This window comes from Dreissena polymorpha, chromosome 6 (genome assembly GCF_020536995.1).
Source record: "Dreissena polymorpha isolate Duluth1 chromosome 6, UMN_Dpol_1.0, whole genome shotgun sequence".
Taxonomy (NCBI): domain Eukaryota; kingdom Metazoa; phylum Mollusca; class Bivalvia; order Myida; family Dreissenidae; genus Dreissena; species Dreissena polymorpha.
Window position 1 is genome coordinate 16,208,123 of NC_068360.1, and position 23,386 is coordinate 16,231,508.

General features: G+C 34.1%; 1 protein-coding gene and 1 non-coding gene across 2 annotated transcripts in view; one reads left to right on the forward strand and one right to left on the reverse strand.

The window, feature by feature from the left end:
- Positions 1 to 308: 308 nt before the first annotated feature.
- On the reverse strand, positions 309 to 380 carry Trnat-agu (transfer RNA threonine (anticodon AGU)). The gene has a single exon. It is a non-coding gene; the product is annotated as a tRNA-Thr (tRNA).
- Positions 381 to 6,769: 6,389 nt separating this feature from the next.
- LOC127834339 (cyclic nucleotide-gated cation channel alpha-3-like) overlaps positions 6,770 to 23,386 on the forward strand; it is an 82,140-nt gene continuing 65,523 nt past the window's right edge. Inside the window, exon 1 of the mRNA XM_052360089.1 lies at positions 6,770 to 8,526. Within this exon, the coding sequence (XP_052216049.1) occupies positions 7,092 to 8,526 (1,435 nt within the window). The 5' untranslated portion in view covers positions 6,770 to 7,091. The remainder of the gene's footprint in view (positions 8,527 to 23,386) is intronic.

Below are 23,386 nucleotides of genomic sequence, written 5' to 3' on the forward strand. Positions count from 1 at the left end.
GCGGGCACTCTCAAAATCCGTTCCTGCCCTCGTGCTGCGCACTCGGGCAGGAACGGATTTTTCGAGCACCCGCAGATGATCATGCCCTCGAAAACGTGTATTATCCTTATATTGTAGTTCAAAAATCCAAATATGTAATTGCAAGTTTGAACAACTGAATATTGACGGATCAGTTTGATTTGCTCAAGAGTTAGATACGGATTAGATTAAGAAAACAAAGTAAATATCCATGAGATAAAAGGCTTGATGCGAATTAAAAAAGAAATCTGTCAGAAGTAGGATTTGAAGCTACACTTGTGTATATTAAAAGGCTCCAGTGGGGATCGAACCCACGATCTCCTGTTTACTAGACAGGCGCTCTGCCACTGAGCCATGGAGCCGATAAAAATAATTATACAAACGACCAACATGAATTTCCAATATGTAGTGTAGATCACTTTACCGAAATCTATTTTACAATAAACAAATATCAACAAGTAACCGTAAATTTAAAGTAGTGTTTTATGCAGTATCGATTAAAATTTTAACAACTATACTCATGCATGGGTTTAATTAAATTATTTAATACGTTTACCTTTCAATATCTTCCTTTTCACTTATAGAACCGGTAGAATATCAAGCAGCATTCATTAACATATAAATAGCACCTTTTTCCATTGTCGAACGAAAATTTAGAAAAATTAGTTTTTTCTTTGCAAGCAGACTGAAAGCTTTTTTCCTTGACTTAACTGCACTGTGTAAATGCCTAATGAAAATTTGATGTTTGTGTCTACAACGTATTGTTCATCGTTGATGAAAACCCGCCTTTTCGTAATCGCTACTTATTAAAGTATGTCCGTATTTAATTTTAGCGTTATGTGCCGTTTTTGCTGAGGCATATCATTGTAAAATCGTGTATGCCCGACTACATTCGCGATAAAATAGATAAGTCTGATGTCGAAAGAGAAGATCGACTGGAATACTATCGCTATTTGTATTAACAAAAGTATTTGTGGTTAATTGTGTAATATAAAGACAATGATTGGGATAAATTGATTATTTCGGGAGAACTACATAAACATTACATTGATGTCATTGACATACGTCTAAGGAAAAGTGGCGATTTGCCACGGGTGTCGAAGAAGGAAAGCAAACCCTGCTTGAAATACAGCACAGATTGTACGAATTGATTAATTGATGTTATTTAATCCATACAAATACTCGATTAGACTCGATTACACCTATTGAGTATTGTAAGCATATGACAATTCGGTGCGTGAAAATGGCGGCGCGGCGCTACTTAAAGCCGCGCATTAAAGGTCTGGGTTTAACACTATTATGGCTAATAAAACAATTAAGATGTTCATTATATCGTAATGTAATTTATATATACGATGTATACAATACTCGTGAAAACATGTTCAATATAAGTATACGCAATGAACACATTCATCTAGTACCACTGAAATTTGACCATAGTTTCAGTCATTGCCTTAGGCATATTGGCAATGGAATTTTTGTAAAAGAAGGGAACATATCTATTATCTACACAGAAAAACGGGACGCTGATTGCTTGTATTGAAGCCTTAAAATGTGGATGTATTAGCAACCGAATCGATTACTGTATGACGCAAATTAAATTGGCATCATCCATTTCTGCTGTTTTTGGCGTATTTATATTTAAGAAACGGTTTTCGATGTAGCGTGATGTATTGGTCAATAATCAATTACATGAAGTTTTCGTGCGTTAGAAATTAACCACGAGAGTGTTAATCACGCTTGGGATCGACACATATTTGTTAATTGACCTATTAATAACGAAACTGTTAAACTTGTTAAGGTACCAACATGTTTCGACTTATTGGTTAAATCGTTGAGAACGTTAATGTTCTTAGCTGTGCCTTAGTTCTAAACTTATTAGTGCATTTTTTGTTTGTTTTTAATCTATGAATATCACCAAGTATCGTGTACAATCATCTATAAATTACGACTTTGAACGGTATGCACATACGCTAAATCATTGATTCGCTCTTAGTTTGTATCGGCATTGTTTCAATGATTTAAAATACAGAAATACACCCAAAATATTAAGACAATTTACTGTAAACGTGGATAACGTAAATAAAGTAAATCTTTTAAGAGAAAAATAAACGATCTTACCGTTGTTTAAAAAAGTAATATCAGTACCGCTAGATTGTAAATAATTTTGTTCAACATTTTTTATATTACTGTACACTATTTCAGTAGGTTTACTTTAAAAGCGTCTTTTCCTACTTGAATTTTTGAATAAGCTCACAGACTGGCGAACTATAAAAATCGTAGAGGACGAAATAATACGAGACTGCGGTTTACAGATATTTATGAATTCAGTTACTTTGTGTTACCAGCAACAACCTATATGCCGCGTCGTGGGAAAAAGGGTCTTATATTCCATGCGGCTAGCGGAGATCAATACCAGCCTACGAATCCGCGCAATCTTTGAAGGAGATACGCAGTCCGATATTGAGACCGCGAAATCTTGCGGACGGGTTAGCTACTGACCAGACTGTGCGTATGTACAGCACGGTCTTAAGCTACGATTATCGCACATGTCGTAAGACCCTATTTCGCATGACTCGGCTCACTTATCTAATTAGATGAATACATAATAATTGCTCAAGAATATATATATATAAATAAATACATAAATAACATATATATATATACAAATATATAAATACAAATAAATAAATACATAATATATATATATATAATATATATATATATATATATATATATATATATATATAATATATATATATATAAATACATATATATATATATATTATGTATTTATTATTTTTATTTATATATATTTATAGTTATTTAAAGATGTCACATACTTATAAAGCAGATAAACACGTTTTGAAGACGTAAATAACTACGAATTTTAATTTTTAAAAGGAGTTTTCTAAGGCTTCAAAATATGGACATATTCATCTCACAGACACTTCTTATTATTACCAGCTTATTCTAACGCGATAAATTAGCACAGGCATCATTCACCGTAATGAATATTTTATCAATTCAATATTATCTACTCACTTATTCAATCAACCACCTAAGGCGAACTTGTAAACACAATTGTCGATTCAAGATAAGATCTCAATTATGTCCCTTTGGTGCCAGTTTAACCCGCAGGTCAAATAGCAATATCCTCCGTTGGAAGCAATAATGAAATACTTCAGTTCGATGCGCATAATTATGCATTCGACAGGTTGTCACATCATATGGGTGATGATTCTGACAAACTTTGATATGTGTTTTGACATGAGCAGATTGCAATCCTATTGCGTAAACTTTATTTTTTAAATCTAATAATAAAACATGGTTGTATTACCTTTTAATGCTATTAAAGCAGACGCACTTAACATTTAAGGAAAAAGTTGAAATGTTTGATGACTTAGCTAAATAGTTGTATAATAAATTATCTATTAATCTATTATTCTTACAACAACAGGCAATTTTAATTAAACTTGACGAAATGTATTGAAATATTCTGTAAAACAAGTCAAAACACACCAGGTATTTTAATTTTACATTATTTTAACTAGGGATGGCATCGAATACCAATATCGATATTCGAATTTTCGCAAATTCATTCAATCGAATATTCGAATATTCGTATAAAACGGCTGGATTGATTTTACCTTGTTATGTGTTAATTTCCATTGGTTTGTAAGTTATATCCGTTTGCTAAATACGATACTGTTTATTAACGTTGCTATCGAATAATTGTATCGCTGTCGACTAATACTATGACCGATACTGTGATCGGGCACAAATAGAATGAAAAACATCGTGTCATAGAATTTTATTTTTTAATGATTCCACAGATTTGTAGCAGACCGCGCATATGTAAAACTAAGTTTACACACGTTGCGGTCTTCTTATCCACAGACCATGTAAAGTATTCCATACTGCAGAAAGGACTGGTGGCATTTTCAGATTTGAATTATGATTCCTTTATGATTGTTTAATTATATCATCTGTTACTTTTGAGTAATTCACATATTTAAATGTCTGTTCAAACTGTGATCACAAAAACTAAATTATTATTCGCCAGTAAATTGAAGCCCTAAATTGGTACCTAATTGACAAACAACAGTTCGGGCCCTTTCTTATAGTAAGTATATTGTATTGCGCGATTTGAGTAATTCACACATTTTAATGGCTGTACATACTGTGTTTATGTTTGTGCGGCTGTATTTAAGTTATCCTTTTTTCTTAGAATCAAACTGTATGTTTGCCAACATCGGATAAAAATGTACATAATAAATATAGCTAATGTAAATAAAATGAAAGCTATCCATAAATGTCGGTGTTAATTGCTACTCACAGCAAATGTTATTTTGTTAATATGCCTCCTGACAATATACAGTATAAAATCTGTGTTGCACTGCATTGCTCTGTGCATGTTAATTGTTTATTATATATAGTGTAATATTATTCAAATATCGCAACTGTGGACTGTTCTCTCTCTCTCGAAAAATAAACTCAGGTTACACCTTACTACGACTACTAGTGATTGACATTGAATTAAATCTACTTATAAAGCCCAATACTTAAAAAAGACTTCCCATTTTCTGTTTTCATCATTGCCTGCCTGATTCATCATCTCGATATATAACTATTGTATATATACATGTAAAGACATGTCCACTCCCCCCCTCCCAACGAACTATAGTATGTGTTGAACACTCCATTTAATAGTTTCCCTTTTTATCGTGTATTATAGTATTGTATTATATGTTTACATTATGCATGCTATAACTGATCAACTTGAACCGGATAATATTGTTAAAACCTGTTTTTTTTTCATGTTGCCCTTATTGTATACCTTGTATACTTGGGTGAAAATAAAGAGTTGTTCTGTTCTGTTCAAAAAACAAAACTTAATTATTATTCGCCAGTCAATTGAAACCGTTAATTGGCACCCCATTGGCAAACAACAGTCGGGGCCTTTCTTAGAGCGTGTATATTGCATTGCGCAATCAACACTGATACGGGCCGCGTTATCAGTTTGACACGAAGAACGTCACGTCAAACATGTTCCTCCCGGGTGATTTCGGTTGCTTTTTAGTAAGCGGTTCGCAGGTCATTAAATATTGGTGAAACTACGTTTGAAAAAAAAATGCGAATATTATTTTTATTATTCGAATGCTGACCATTCAATCGAATATTCGAATAATTTTGCCATCCCTAATAAAAACTTATCTGTTCATTGACTTAGATATTATTAGCAAATTATCTGTTCAAATCGTCACTGAAATTAAAAGTATTTGTTCTTATTGAAATATAAAAGTATTTGCTACTTTAGTGCATTAAGTAAATTGAAAATGTAGATTAAACGGTTCATTCAATTAATGTGGCTGAATTTTGCTGTACCGACATAACCTGAAGGCAAACCGAATAAGCAACCTGCCAAGTACAAATATTCGAAATCAGAAATGCCAATATCAGCATGCACTCGCCCCTGTATTTACAGACAAAGGCTGTACGATTTGTCATTAATAGGAAAAAATCGATGACGCCTCTGTTTTTGGCTACAAGTTGCGATCTCCAATCCTTAATAACTGTCTCTTACAAACCCAATATTTGGCTTTAGTTGTACCGAATTTAACGCAACGTCTTGTCAGATAGACTAACGTTCTTCGAAAGCGCTTATTACAGGCTGTGTGGTTCACACAATTGTCGCAAAAATGCTCTTTAAATATTTACCAACCAAATTCAAGTGCGTGAACTTATTTTGTGTTTTTAATTTTATGTGGAAATATGGGTATTAACTGAACTCTATAATTAACACACGGACGATTAAATAACCATGAATTTCAATAGGCATGTTCGTAGAAATGTTTCGAGTTGCAGGTTTGAGCTATAAACATGAACATGTACACACAATTTTAAATGACAGAGGCTTACAACTGCATGCGTAGGCCATAGTCTGAAAAAATGAACCTAACAAAATATTTTTCTCTTAAAATGGCTGCTACAAAATGTTTTTCCGTGTCAGACGATAATACAGCCGGCAACGCGATAAAAAATATTGGACTTTAAAAACATTCGCGTGGTGCTTTTTAGAGTTGACTGCCGTTACGGGCATTGTTAAATGTGCGTGTGTTCTAAAAGGATCCTGGTAAAGAAAACTAAGGACTTACGGATTAATTAAAAAAAAAAATATTCGCACGCGTACTTCATAATCATTGATTCGTCACCCATAATTGGTGCTTTGCCGTGAAAAGAACATGCTTAATTGGAATGGAAGAATGTGGGAGGCTGAGTGTTAAGATGTTTGTAACAAATTGAGAAAACTACACATATATTCATTTTGAAACGCGCTTGTAGTGGAGATATTATAAAATCCTTTTGAAAGCAAATGAATGTAACATGGCAGAAGCTTTGCGATTGATAGTTACAATTATAGCTTTTAAACTTAAGCCAATCGATGTCCTCGTTATTTAAGATATTAAATATCTAGTTGTTAATGTCTGTACGTGCCGGCATATGTGCTGTTAAAAACCAGATAACGCTACAGCAATCGGAGATACAACTACACCAGAACTACTCACTGCCGGGATGTGATTGTAAATAATATTATTGATGCCCTACGACGGCGTGTAAATACCACTTGGAGACATCATCCGAGCAACAGCTGGTCAGAGCAAGCTGGTGAGCGTTGACAGTCGATGTGATAATGGTGACGGAGTGGGTGGATTAAAGCAGTCAAGAGTTACACAAGTAGAGGACCATACCGTCTGGTAATTATTCGCGTTTTCCAAGTACAGCCGCGGATATTTATATATATATCATAAAGTTATGTGCATAATAATTGGTCCACCAAAAAGGAATCCTCTCAAAACGTAACTGGATTTCGTACCGTGTAAAAATGGATGGGGTATGATTTTTCCGTAGATGATACTTTCATAAGTTGGTTATGGTTTGTGTTTACATTGAATAATGTGCGTAAGTGTCGTTTTATTGTCAATATCGAAACTAACTAATACAAACCCAATAAACTACAACGTGTTTCGGTTGAACGCCACTGGATAAGCCGACTTTAACGATGCAGTACCATGTCCAGTAGTGTGGGAAAAGCGCGGGTTACTGATTCGGGTCTCTCAGTCAGGTACACCCCGTGCGACAACCGCATCGCTGAGTCGGACTCCATTGAGTACCGACCGAGCGATGTTAACGGTGATAACACTGATGAAGATATTGATGAAATTTCCGTAATCGACGAGAAGCCGGAAGAAGGCCATGGTAGCGCAAGTGACGAGAGTCACTCAGACGAGGAGGGCATTGAAAAAGAGTGTCATGAGAATCCGGATGTTCAAAGCGAGAAGACGGACACGGAGCTTAATGGACCCAAAACGCTTCCCGGTTCAGTCCTAAGCGTCGCCTCCTCACCAAACGACAAAACTAAACTGATAGGCGAGCGTTTAAGTTCGCGGACGACGCTGTCGTCTCCCATAAACTCAAACCGATACACTGACCCAAAGTCATACAGATCTCGAACGACCTCCCGACAGAGCATCTTTGAACTGGTACGTGTCCGGACCTCAAGGAAGCCTTCTCGGGACGACCATTTTAATCTTATGAAAAAGGTTCGCTCAAACGAAACCGTCGCGTCTAAGGAGGTACGTAAACAGCGCCGAAAAGATATCGCCACGAGGTTTGGGAAGAAGAGCATCCGTTCTGATACCCGGTTTGATAACGCCACAACCGTCTCCGAGTCCGATGGCTGTAACTGGACGTTTGTATTCGACCCTTCCGGTCGCCTTAGCTACTGGTGGTCTTCGGTCGTCAGTATCGCATTCATATACAATTTCTGGGTGATAATCTACCGTTTTGCGTTCCAGGAAATAAGCTCACACAATATTTCCATATGGTTCACGCTTGACTATTTGGCTGACTTCATATACATTCTTGATATCGCTTTTCATTTCCGCACGGGATACCTCGAAGACGGTGTTTTACAGACAGACGCCACTAAATTGCGTTTACATTACATGAATACAACCAATTTCTATGTTGATTGTCTATGTTTATTGCCATTAGATTTCTTATATTTGTCTATAGGATTTTGCTCAATTTTACGTTGTTCAAGATTAGTCAAAGTCTACCGGTTTTGGATGTTCCTAGATCGTACCGAGCGGCACACAAATTACCCAAATGTTATACGGACGACCACACTCATGCATTACCTTCTGGCACTGTTTCACTGGAACGCCTGTCTGTACTACATTATCGCGAACAGGTTGGGTAAATCTTCGACAACGTGGGAATTTCCGAAAGACAACGGTGACGTCATGAGGCAATACCTGCACGCCCTCTACTGGAGCACTCTTACCCTTACAACCGTTGGGAATTTACCGAGACCCAAAACGAACGGTGATTACGTGTTTACAATATTTGAAATGGTGTTCGGATTACTTTTGTTCGCAACCGTGCTGGGTCACATATCCAACATCGTGTCCTGCATCAGTGCGGCCCGCAAGGACTTTCAAGGTAGGGCAACGCATTGCATGTTATTTTTATTATTGAAGGGACAAAGTATAATAGAGGTCGTAAAAATTGTTCAAAATTCTGAACGTGAAGAATCGTTCGCTTGATTTAAAGTTATATGACCTTCATGACCGTGGATATGATTACTTATATATACTTGTGCTTAAAAATCAGACGAAGATTCTTTTAAAAAGTACTTTACATTTTACGGGTCAATATACAAAAACGCCGCATCAAGTCGGTCAAATTATAATGACTGTTTATTCATAAATCGTGAAGTTTATATTCACGCAATTGCCTGACGCCGTTGGTGTAAATCGAGAAAAACTATAAATTAGGCGCGAACGTTCACTAACGAATATGTTCCAGAATTTTCAAACCTCATCATTTTAAGAAGTTTTTTATTAACAACATGGTCTTGTGTAAAATCAAAATATTTTTATCATATTATAACTAACGTCATGAAAGTATACATCGTACAATTTTGGTAGACATAAGCTACAATAATTATTGTAAAATTTTATGGTTGTTATGGTTAAACAAATTTCATCACATAATTATACGTAAAATGTATGACACTGCACCAATATTGTGTTTGTCAATCGTAATATATAAAGACGAAATTTGCTACAAAAGAGACATATCTCGTTTTGTAATTATGTGTAAAGTACAGAACATTTAAGCTGCATCTGTATCACGTGTTATATATTGTATAAATGAAAGACTCTATACATTACAATACATTTGCACCGACTCATATGTATTAAATAATCGATACTCTCAATACTAATTCTCACAAACATAACAGCATTTCGATTTTTAAAATTCAAGAATAGTGTTTTGTACAGCGCCGTTTGCGCGTAAGCGTTGTTTTTGTAGAACAGTTGGAACCTATAATATCTTAAATGGGAATAAACTTTACTTAATGTAACATATTTGAATATAAATATTTATTTTACTACGGATACCAATTTAAGCCTTTTCTTTTGACCCTGAAAATACGGTTCAATATACTTCGTCTAGCTGAAAAATCGCACGTACAGCGTGGTTCATTGAATTCTTATCGTTCTCTGATGATTACCCATACATAGTATCCTTAACATAATATAAAGTGTAGAACTCCAACAATAGTGTTAATTTTAACTATTTTGAAAACTACAAAAAAGTCTTTCGGACATATAAAATAATTTTTTACTTTAAACAATCCGTTATGATGCAAAACTGTCACCCAAATACCCAAATACTATTGTATAATGACCAAAAAGACAGCTTTTTGAAGAATCTGTGCTGAATATACAAAATTTTGTCGTTAAAAAATCATACATACATAGACGTGAATGTCGTTTATAATAAGATCATGTAACATATATAAGCATAATTGGGTTATTGATTTAAAATTACACACATGTATGATTTTCTCACTTTTGGAGAATGCTATATTATTTTTATTTTCAAATTATTAGTGAAACAAGCGTCATCACTTTTTGCATAGAAATAAGACAAATCCCTGTCGTCAGCAATACGAATTGCACTGTACTTATTAACAACTCACAATTTCGCATAGGATATTTTTGGATTACTTGACGTTTGTCTGTCATTCCCAACGTGTTGCGTGTTTGATTATTCATCGCGACGTTTGATTGCTTTTTCTATAAATATGTGATTGTCAATAAAACTGAAGATTCCTTTTTCCAAATATAGAAAAAATGTCTTATTTTGATCTATTGTGCCATTACAAGTATACATCCGTTAGAGTAATGGTGCAGCGCCAATAACCTAAGTGCGTATTTAGTAGAAGCCGTTAAGTGTTCTGTCTTTCCTTTTTTCCTGCGCTAGACCTGATACGTCTGGACAAAGCTGCCTGACTATTCGAAAATATTCTACCTTTGTAACCTTTAATTATCAAATTGTCAATTATGTCAACTAAAGTTTATTTTACACTTCACGTTACTGAATTAATTTTCTCTTTGGGTAATGAAACACACATCGGCAATTGTAACATGTGAAATGTGTGATAAAAAAATAAATTTCGAAATACAATTCGACGCATGCATAAACTTTAAGTCCCTTTGGGTAACAAGTGAGATAAAACATGTAAATACACACATAACATTTTCGTTTTTTTTATTTCTTGAACCATTGACGTTATCCTGCCGTTCCCAAACTGTTGTGTATTTGAATATCTGTAGTGACGCAAGATTGGTTTTTCTATAAATATGGGCCTGTCAATACAACTGGTGTTTGTTCTGCCCAAATATAGAATAAATTGTCTTATATTGAGCTTTTATGACAACACTAGTACATATCAGTTGAATAAATGCTGCAACGTGGTATGCCCTCGTGCGTATTTAATAGAAGCAGTTCAGATCAACGTATTTCGGTGTCGTTTAGGTTAAATATAGATTGAATAAGTCTAGACATCAAGATTTATCATATGGAAGTTCTGCACGAAGTGATCTTTGTTATAAACGATTGTTGTGTTGCCACGAATAGTCATTTTTAAACGTTTCCTCAATGTCTAGTATAATTTATACACGACGGAGTTGATGAAAAGTGCTTTTGGCTAAATAGTAACTGTTCGTAATGCAAACAAATTTATTTTTCATATACTAGACACGCAATAAATTCGCTTAAACGCATATAAAAATAGTTGATTTTAATGAGGAACGGATAAAGAACGCAGAAAGAACTTAAAAGCCTGCATCGTATGTCTGTTTTTTTGTTTTTTGAAATGTTAACTTCGAACAGCCATTTCCAATTGTGTTTTATTTATTCATTGGACTGCCAATAACACTTCAGATTCGTCTACCCAAATATATATTAAATATATATATTAAATTCTTTCATATTACTATATAATGCTACTAAAAGTATACATTGTTTGGAGGCGTGGATTACAAGAGTCTGCATTTAACCGAAGCCCGGCCATGGTTAAGTAGATCTGACAGTTATGTGTCACTAATAGTGAAAGCCTTACACCTATCAACTTTGACGATAACCGATTTTTATTTCTATGTCAGAATTGCTTTTATAATACAGGTGAATAGCGATCATAACCTTCTCGGTTTGGTGTTGATAACAAAATCTGCCTTTCGTTTGAATTGTGTGATAAAAATATTTTGTAGTAGAAAGAAACTAGTATTAAGTACATACTAAGTTATCATGCGACATTAGAATGCTAAATTAAAAAAGTTCCGTTTGGTCTAAAATAATATCAACTAAATGTATTAACGGTGGACGCATCATCTTGTGTATTTATGGAATCATCGACCTTGTTCTATCCTTCCCAGAAAACAAACATTTAAATAGTGCAACCCACATGACATTGCTGTTTTCTACACATACCCTTATGTAAATAAAACTTAGGTTCGTCTGTCCAAATGTCTGACCAAATATTGAATAACTGGTATTACTTGGCATGGTATTCTATAACCGGTAAATATCAGTAAAAATACTACTGCGAGGATAGCCCAAGGGAATATTCAACATAAGCCGTTTAATTCGCCGTCTTTCGGTTACACTGGTCGATGTCTAGACTAAGAAGAGAACTATCCTGGAAGATTCTGTATTCTAACGTTTGTTTCAACTCATGTTAATTGATCTAAGTTTGGACTGTATATTCCACATATGTGTCGTGTTCTGAAAAACTGGTCAAAATGCATATGCGTAAAGTGTCGTCCCAGATTAGCATGTGCAGTCTGCACAGGCTAATCAGGGACGACACTTTCCGCTTTTATGGTATTTTTAGTTTCAAGAGAGTCTCTCCTTACCGAAAATCATGTTTAGGCGGAAGTGTCGTCCCTGATTAGCCTATGCGGACTGCACAGGATAATCTGGGACGACCCTTTATACACATGCATTATGCCCAGTTTTCTCAGAACACGACTCATATGTATATATAGTACTCTCAATGAAACGTCGTGGTGTTGATCATGCACTTTCAGTTAAATTTTCGTTAATTTATTGCAAAAACATTCAGGAAATTCTATATGTATGTTTTGAGAAATTGTATAGTGCGTTTTCAATAATCTTAATGATTTTCGATACATGTACTTAGAAACATGTATTTTATGCATTATCAGAATAGATCTAGTTACTCACTACACTTGTAATTTTTGAATAGCTTCTGGAATAATAATTGTAATTTGTTGAATTACATAACATTTGCATAAAAAGGTACCTCATCCAAATATAGCTCTCTTTTGCAACAAGCATGGTGAAATGTTATATATGATATTTTTGTAAATATTACTTCCACTGAATGCGCCAAACAACTTAAGTGTTTAATAATTACACTTCCGAATTTGTGCAATGCAAAAATGTGTTGAAATCAGGATAACATTTTCAATTTGGTCCAGTTTTTCAAAGATTGCTTCCAAATTAATGCGCAACAAAAAGTAAAGTGCTACTATTATTACATGTATGAATTAGTACAAACCAATTTGGTGCGTAAATCAAAACAGAAATTTGCAATTAAAATGATCTAAGATTTTCAATCTGCCCACTGCGCTCATTAAAAGGAACACTTCGATTATTCAATACGCAAAACATAATTATAAGTTAATAACATTAATATCCCATTTTTTGATCATTGAGATTTAGTTCTCATATAAATATAAAGCTCTTAGGTGTTAATTCATTTGCGTACAACATAGACAGATTACTTTTCACTACAAGAAGACAAGTGAAAAATGTCTTTACATATTGGTTTAGGAGTCGAATCCTGCGTATATGGTTCTCATATCAAATGCCATACTGCGCGGATTTGCACGCTGGGCTTAAAGGGGCTTTTCACAGATTTTAGCCTTTATTAAAGTGTGTCATTAAATGCTTTATATTGATAAATTTAAACATTAGATCTATAAAGCTCCATTAAAAAGCAAACAAGAATACAATTTAAAAAAGGAAAAAAGTAACCTCAACTGGGCACGAACCACTGACCCCGGAGTCCTGGAGTAAAAGTCTACCAGTTAGACCAATCGGCTATCCGTGCTCGTGCAATAAGTGATGTATTTTATAATTTATATAAGCAATCCTCGTAGTTTCACAAAATATAACGACAACAACACAACTCTCCAAATTATTCAATCGTTTCGTGTTGCAACGCTTTATAGTTTTCAGGGTTTTAAATCGTCAAAAGATGCATACAATTGATATTTAAGAGCATGGTTAATGTTCAGTATTACTGTTTCCTCACAAATATCATAACTAAAACGAAACTTTGCGAATTTGAAACAACTTTTTTTTTAATTTTGTCAATTTACCAAAACGTGAAAAAGCCCATTTAAGCTACGCTGGAAGAATATGGCTTTCGACCCATTTTCTTATGACGCGACTCAGAACGTTGTCAGTTTACGGCGGCTCTCTCATCTGCTTTTTCAAGTTCTTGAATGTTGTAATTTTGATATGTTCTACTTTAAAACATGTTGTTCATTTTTAACATGTCGGGCTTTACAGTCTGTCAAGTTTCAACCTTGACGTGCAGCCATTTGGATCGAAATCCCAGTATCAGATATATATATGAGTCGCGTTCTGACAAAACTGGGCTTAATGCATGAGCGTAAAGTGTCGTCCCAAATTAGCCTGTGCAGTCCGCAGAGGCAAATCAGGGACGACACTTTCCGTTTTTATGGTATTGTTAGTCTCAAGGAAGTCCTTCCTTATCGAAAATCAAGTTAAGGCGGAAAGTGTCGTCCCTGATTAGCCTGTGCGAACTGCACAGGCTAATCTGGGATGACACTTTACGCACATTCATTACGCCCAGTTTTCTCAGAACAAGGCTCATATATTTGAAAGTTTGGAAAGTGCTTTTATTAAGACGTCTTTGAAACAGACAAAATAGTTCTATTCCTTCCAAGTCAAGGTGTCAACAAAAGTACAATAAGCAACACGTGCACTTATGTGAAGGAGTATGGAAATAATTAATTGACAGACAGATCTATATTTCCTTCTGTATAACTAGCCATTAAGATAGCATTATGAATCTAATTTGTTTCTTCATTTTACATTGACAAATCATCACTTTGTAATACGTTATGTGAGGCAAACAGTCGACAATATTAATTTGTTTTCTTTATGTTAGGAGACTGGTATGTCAACCATAGTTTCCTTTGTATTTCCCGTTTGTGTCTACTTACGTGTATAGTTATGATTATATATAAAAAAGTATATTTCGTAAATAATCATTATTGCTTTAGCTTAGTTGAAATACATGAACTGCTTTTCTTTTTCAATACTTTTTTTACTCGAACAAATCGGATGACGATATTGCACACATTTCTCAGAGGAATCCGTAGACAACTTATAAAAATAATGCATAGAATATATGAAAGCGTACCCGGAAATACGCCTGTACTACATGCGACCATACATCATAATTAATTCAAGAAAGATATGCATGTTTATTTTTGACATTTTTTACATTTATAAATTTACTGTAACGTTAGAGATTTTAAACTATAATTCTAAATTGTATTTTTTCATAATTATTAAGCCCCCGCATCTTATCATTTAAGTGCACTTATGAATGTTTATTTTATATAATTTATATTTGAGTCATAATGCTATAATGATAACGGGAGTAAGTTTTCATATGATTGTAGTTGTTATTTATTCAAATGACAACTGTTGACCCAGATTAACTGAGAAGCCTAGTACGTATAAACGTATTTAAAAGTCATTTTGTTCTGCCACTTAATATATAGGCGAACAAATTTATTCCATGTAACACATGTCCCTTGTTTCAAAACATGCTATATGCTTTCGACGTACAAATCGTTTATACACCGGAATAACAACGGTTTTAGATTGCAGAGTTCATAAAGCGAAGTCAGACCAAGTGTTGTATACATGTATATACAAGCCATCATATTGATAACGTTAATGTACACAGACGTATCTTATTTACGCATGATAACTCGGTGACAGCTGTAAAAAGACTCCATATTGTGTAACAAATTGCACATGTTTGTAATACAAGAAAAAGTATGATATGGTAAAACTCAATAGGATAAATGCAGATCAGGACGAACAAGACGTCCGACCGTACGCGCTTATGTATTTAATTAGAAAATAAAATGATCGAACAAGAAGTCCATACAAAAACATCCTACTTTACTATTGTTTAAAGAGATATGTCGAATACCTTATATACGTTTTATGATATCGATCTTTGAATTACATTGATATGGTCTGCTTTATTCGATCAATGAAATGTATTTGATTAATGCAGGTTAACGTTTGATAAAAATCAACAACACACATGCCGCCAATAAGAAAGCGTAAAATCCAAATACAAATCCTCAAAAATCATAAATAACCACACATTTACAGTATTGAATAATTTGATTTCCATTATATGAATACATATGTATAAATATGTTATTCCTCAGACGCAAATTTGGATGTTTTATATCGCCAAGTATTTGAATTGTATGTTGTAGAGACGTATTTGCGTAAAATCAGCTATCAATTTAAAGTATGTTATACGTTGGTAAGAAGACGGCATTTTCAAAAGAAGCTCCCACACGCAAAAGATAATGATGGTGGCCATTAATTTCTCATTATAACCAATTGTAAGATGTTACATGTGAGAACTGTAAAGCCTATACCACGGAATGTATTTAACACGTTGCGTGACCGGTAGGTTGTCAGAAAGCACTTATACAACTAGAAGCATCTATTCTAATACATTTTATTCGTAGGGTGATATTTTTCCTATCGATTTGCGAACTTCTTTAGCTCTATAGAGACACATAATGACAATGTGTATTTGCCCGACATCTGGACACTATCTTTGTTGACTTTTGAATAGCATGTCTGATGCTATCGATATTTCTTGTCATAATTACTTCTCAGCATTTTCTGGCATTCAATACCGCATTACCGCAGACGTCGGTCAAGAATGAACATCCAGTGATCTTATGTTTGTTGTCTGCTTCGGGACGTTTCTCATACCGCCGTTGAAACCAGAAAGCACAAACTGTTATTCAAATCGATAGCAGCTGCTTCAGTTTGATATTTACTGCGCAATATGGCGAATTTAAGTATTGTATAAAATAAATTATAATATAAGAGGTGTACTTTACAAAAATAAATGATATGTTTTGAAATGCCACTATAAGTGAGTATTGATATTTACATAACCACTCACACGTACCTGATATAAGGCTTACTAGCAGATTGCCGAATCGTGAAACGTGTTTGGCATTTTGTATTTAAGAAAGCAAACACAAGAAACACACACACTATTTTGACGCAATCTGAGCTTATTTAAATAGATTTTTATATCAATTGAAATGAAAAGTTATGCTTAAGGTTTTATCGTTTTTTGTCGACGAATTAAAATCTATATGACACGAATACTACTATTACTTCTACTACTGCTACTGCTACTGCTACTACATTATAAGTTCTTCTACTACTACTACTACTACTACTACAATTACTACTACTACTACTACTACTACTACTACTACTTACTACTACTACTACTACTACTACTACTACTACTACTACTACTACTACTACTACCACTACTACTTCTACTACTACTACTACTACTACTACTACTACTTCTCTACTACTACTACTACTACTACTACTACTACTACTACTACTACTACTACTACTACTACTACTACTACTACTACTACTACTACTACTACTACTACTACTACTACTACTACTACTACTACTACTACTACTACTACTACTTCTACTACTACTACTACTACTACTACTACTACTTCTACTACTACTACTACTACTAGCAATTGAAACTAATTTCAATACATTTTATATGCATACATTCTAGGACTTAACAAAAGCGATTGGAATGATGGCATGTTATAATCAGAATATTATATGTATTTTCAGAAACAAACAACAGTTTATTTTTACCAAACATGTTTGAGCATTCAAGTACTTTTAATTTTGCAATAACAGGTTTGAAAGTGAGAAGTATGTATATAATATAGTGATCAGCATAAGTAAGTATACACAAATTAGACTGGTAAAGCAATAAAACAATACTTATTTACGTCTGAGTTTATTGCTTTCAGTGTTCATAACAATTTGGTTTAACACAATAATTATTGCATCATTTAAGAGTTTACTGAACTATAAATGTCACTTTCACCTAAGGAAATATGGGTTGGTATATAACCGCATAATTAACGGTAAAGATATTGATAATGACAGAGTTAATCTTATAAATACTCGGTCATGGTGCCCATCGGTAAAAGCTAGGAGCAAGAGTCCTAGGAGACACGCAATAAAAACATCTTTGTCCTGTAGTAGTATTGTAGAACAAATTTAACATTAGTTTTGTCTACTACAACTAGAAGAAGCAGCAGCAGCTGTATTATTATTATTATCCCCACTATTTCGGAGAAAAAGTGGGGATATTGTGGTTATCTCCGTCTTCCGTCCGTCCTGGCCACCATCTGCTCCTACACTATAAGCACAAGAACCTTGAACCTTACACATATGTTAGCTATGAGCAAATGTGCGACCCTGCACTATTTGGAATTTTGATTTGACCCTTGGGCCAAAAGTTATTGGGGTTGGGTTGGGGCCGGGTCAGAGATTTTCTACACCAATCCACTTCTAATTGATACTGAACTTCTCTTATGACCATACGGTCAATCTCAACTATGCATGGCTCCATTACCAATCCTGTGCGCCCCGCCCACATAGACCACACCCACCCAAAATTGCCTTTTACTATAATTTCTTCATTTCTACACCGATTCACTTTTAATTGATACTGAACTTCTCTTATCACAATACGGTCAATCTAAACTTTGCATGGCCCCATCATCAACCCTGGGGCGCCCCGCCCACATAGGCCACACCCACCCAAAATTGCCTGTTACTATAACTTCTTCATTTCTACAACCGATTTACTTCTAATGGATACTGAACTTCTCTTATGACAATACGGTCAATCTCAACTATGCATGGCCCCATTACCAACCCTGGGGCTTCCTGTGTCAAACATGCGGCGTGGGATACCGCGTCGGTCTCTGCCGCGTCATTTCTAGTTATTATCATTATTATTATATATATAAACAATATAAAGAAATAAAATAATAATAATAATAATAATAATAAATATTATTCATTATTATCATTATATATTATATTATTATTATTATTATTATTATTATTATTATTATTATTATTATTTATTATTTCGTATTAGTAGTAGTAGTATGGTAGTAGTAGTAGTAGTAGTAGTAGTAGTAGTAGTAGTAGTAGTAGTAGTAGTATCGTAGTAGTAGTAGTTAGTAGCTAGTAGTAGTAGTAGTAGTAGTATAGTAGTAGTAGTAGTAGTAGTAGTAGTAGTAGTATAGTAGTAGTAGTAGTAGTAGTAAGAAGTAGTAATGTAGTAGTAGTAGTATAGTAGTAGTAGTAGTAGTAGTAGTAGTAGTAGTAGTAGTAGTAGTAGTAGTAGTAGTAGTTGTAGTGAGTACTAGTAATGTTAGAAATATTATCAAGTACAGAACAATAGCTAATGGGCTTTTTAACGAGTTGCGTTCAATGTATTAATTACTTGTATGGAAACAGCTGCCATTACTATTTAATGTTTCAGTTGTATTGTATTATTTAACAGCCGCACTATGGCGTTCAGAAATACGAGTATATGATACAACAATCACAATTGGAGATACATGTTGATTTAAAACATTTCACGAATCATTCATCACAATGAATCATTGTCCTCGTCTATACAATATATTGAAATCCGTATAGAATAGACATATAGAGAGATAATATATTTATCGCATAACAATGACACTATTATATTTGCATAAGCTCTAGTAAAATATACGTTAAAATAATTATTGAGTTTAGTAACAAATACAGTTGTAAAATTAAACTTGTTTATATACTCCATCTTTAGCGACACATATGCACAGTTAGGCGGTCCAATCTAAGAATGTAACAGTTTAATGCAACCAGCGAAACCAACAAGTTTGTGTTTATGGGCCCATGACCACTGATAGTTTGAAAATCATATTAACGTTTCCATAAATAGAAATTTTATTCGTGCATGTTTAATGATAGCTGATAATTTACGTTAACTAGGGTCCGCTAAGAACGGAACATTTTACGTTTCTTATCGATTGCTTTTAATAGCAGTAGCTGTGCCCTGCATATGTGTAGACATTAGCACAGGCTTGTATGATGCTACGCTGGCAACAAATGGCATAATATCCATTTTCGCATGACGAGGATTATGTTGTGATGAAATTTGCACGATTTCTGTGGTTGGGGTCCTTATACAAGCGGGAAATGATTTGTGTCTAATAAAATATAAAATATAGTTTACGGAAAACGGTTAGGCCGATCTATACATCGACTTTTTAAGATGTAAGTGAAACAAAACAACTTTGTAATGGTCTCTCTACAATGATGGTTGCACTGGCTATATTGATGACGATTTTAAAAATATCATTGCAATTTATACACAACATTTTAGTTTCTACAAATACATGGATAAACATACTTATGATTAATTTGCAGGAGTTTTACCATCTTTTCTTCAACCCTGTGGGTTAATGAAATTATCAACAATCAGATTTGTTACTCATTCTGATGTTGAGCTTTTTGTTCGTTGTGTGATGTTTTTAAATTGGCATACTGACTCATATTGTGTTAACGCCATACAACAGCGAACGTTTGTGTTTTTGTTTTTGTTTATTGATTGTACATATGTATAATATTGCCCACAGATAAATCATTTCTTGGCTGACAGAAGCTACAAACACGAAGTACCTTTCATTTTAATAAAGATATCTACATTGCTCTGGGAACTTGGAATGCACATGCGCTCTACATAAACTTTCTCATGTTAATGATTTGTGTCTGACTAATTTGTGAAAACGTTTGCATCTTTGCCTTTGTAGTGTTTTATTGTTACGTGCTTTTTTCTTTACAATTGAATAATATCGCTTTGTAATAATTAAGTCAATCCTTGAAATATATATTACGTCATGCCGTCAAACATATTGTTAATAAGGTTTTATATATCGGCCTTAATATAAACCGATTTTTTGTTTGTTTGAAGTTTATACAACTTCATGTTTACTTCCAATGAATTCCTAACTTTAGATCCGCGTCTACGCATACGAAATCGTATTCCCGCAGCTCATATTGCCCTTCTATTTAACCCAATAAAATGAAGCCTGTAAATTATTGACGCCACACGACCCACTAATGGCTACACTGGGACTGGTGCATAAAACACATTTAGTGAACGCGCCGTAAATCACATTTTAACGACATACAACAATAGACATGACTGGTCCGTCGCATGCAATTACCAGTAGTGTTTGCTCGTAGAACTTTATTTATATGCAAAAATACTGTAAATCAATACTGTCCCATTCCCCCATGGATATTATGATTTATAAATGCAGATATTGTATGCGAATTCTAGACAGAATACATCATACAATGTCTAGTAAATTTCCTTGATATTATGTATATGCGGGGTTCATTTGGAAAACCAGGTCTAGCATGCAATCTCATAATTTTGTGATTGAATATTTAGCAAGCACAACATTTTATATACATAAATATATTCATTTTGCAAAATTGTGAATGATCAAATAACATTTGTTGAAACTTTGCGAATGGGTATGAACATCCTTCTAGATAAGCGTTTATTTGCTGTAGATTAAAAAATATAATGATATCTTAAAACGAAAACATTAAAGTGATCAAATATATAAGCGTCGGATCAAATGCTAGACAATCACAAGGGTGATCGTATTTTAATCGAGTGCTACTTCGCAAAATATGCAATATGAAACATACTATTGTTAGAATTGCTAGAAGTTCACGATCAAGTATTTCCCGAACTGGCAGCGTTTTTCCTAATTGTCACCATATAGTTACCAGAAGGTCTCTCGAATGTTTTGATTAAATACCATGTTCATGTGACAGCCATTCACGGTCTCAAGACACACGTTTTCGGGAGTGATTTCAGATTTCGAATAAACAAATACATATGGTAAGTCTGGCTTAAAAATACAAATACGATAAGTCTATATTTATTTAATTCATTTATGAATGTGAGCATTTCAATCGAGTATGCGTATTAGTAAGGGGTTAATGACCCAGCAAGAAGATTGGTTTAATCACCGATTAATAACACGCATGGAAAAAAATTCCTTTTTAAATTATTTTAACGTTATATTTCATATGCACTTATAACTGAACCGAATAATGTTTGATTAGTATGGTGGTTTGGGTTTTGTGCCTTAATTAATGCTATTGTCTGTTCAACACGGATTGTCCGATGTTTCATATAGAATATCAAAGTAAAAATATTAACATGTATGCTTCCATAAGGCATGATTTACATCAATTAATGATCAGTTGATTTAGCAGTCATCTTTCCTAAAGAGGTTAGAAACCACACATAGTTCATGACCTTCTGTCACAGTCAAACTTTTCATGAATAATTAATAAAATTACATTTTCGAATATTTCATCTCCCTTTCTATGAATAAATAAATTGACAGTTTATCATCGGTTTATTAACTATTTTGAAAGAATTTGTCCTCATAAATGTTGCAAAGTTGGTCTTGTCTTCTTGATGAGTTATAACATATGCATGGATTAATATGCTCGAAATACAGCATTTTAAATTGATTTTGTTTACATTGGCTCTTGAAAATATTTGTGGAGAACAAATCTCCGAAGAAAATAAATCAAGTAGTGGTTTAAAATCTGCACATGGAACCCGTTACACAATTATTAAAAACTATATCCGTGATCTTTAACCCCAACACTTTAATCTTATTCATTTAACTGCTGAATTGTATTAGTATACATTCCGCTTTAAATAAACATTTTTTAAAAAGATATTACAATTCTTCTCGTCTTTACTTGTTGCAGGGCATTCATTTATTTGCGTGATGCGTTTGATCAAAAGCCTTACTTATGTAAACTGTGGGGAATTCTGTCAATTTAGTTCGCAACAGGCAAACGTTGCAGAAATCTTGAAGCCAAGACTCTGTTTGCGTGCCGCAAAATAAAGCGACGTCTTCTAATAATAGAAATAAATTGGTTCCACTTGCAATGTCTGATTCTTCCAAACAGATTATTAGAGGGTAGGGAATTTCAAGAAAAATAATACATCAAGTAACAGGCCCATCGTGGCGATGAATTGTGGAAATATGTTCTCCGATATTGATTTCGAGAAAACTGATGGACCGCTTATTAAAAAAGGAGAGAACCTCGGAAGGGATTAATGCAGAATCTCGTCATGGGGATTACACCGTTCGTGAATATGAAATATGAAACATCATAAACGCCTTCAGAAGAATTACCAGGGCACAAAATTCACATGAAGTGAAGCTTCAACTGCACGAGCATATTAATTTGAAAATTTCCACTTCAGAATTATCAGGAAAAAATTCAACAGGAGAGAAACCTTATTGCATAATGCGGTCTTTTGTTCATGACAAGGATCCCATTGCAAACGTGTGAGGCACATAACATAATCACAAGGCAAGGCACATAACAAGACAAATACAACTAGCCTTACCGCCCTGGAAAGGTGGATGCATGATCAGTATCAATATAATGGCATTACAAAAATAAAATAAAAGACAATCAACTTAATTACCGTTTAACTACCAGATGGAGGTTTACATGGCAAGGCTTGCCGAGCCTTGTAAGCCTTTCTGATACGAATGGGATAATGTAAGTACACACTCACACTTACATAGTATTCTATTTATCCTACAAAATAATTAAAACAATACTATTGCCAAGCAATATATGTCCCCTACCGGCTCTACAGTTGTCACTTTGTTTTATTTTGCTGCCAAAGCAACCACGC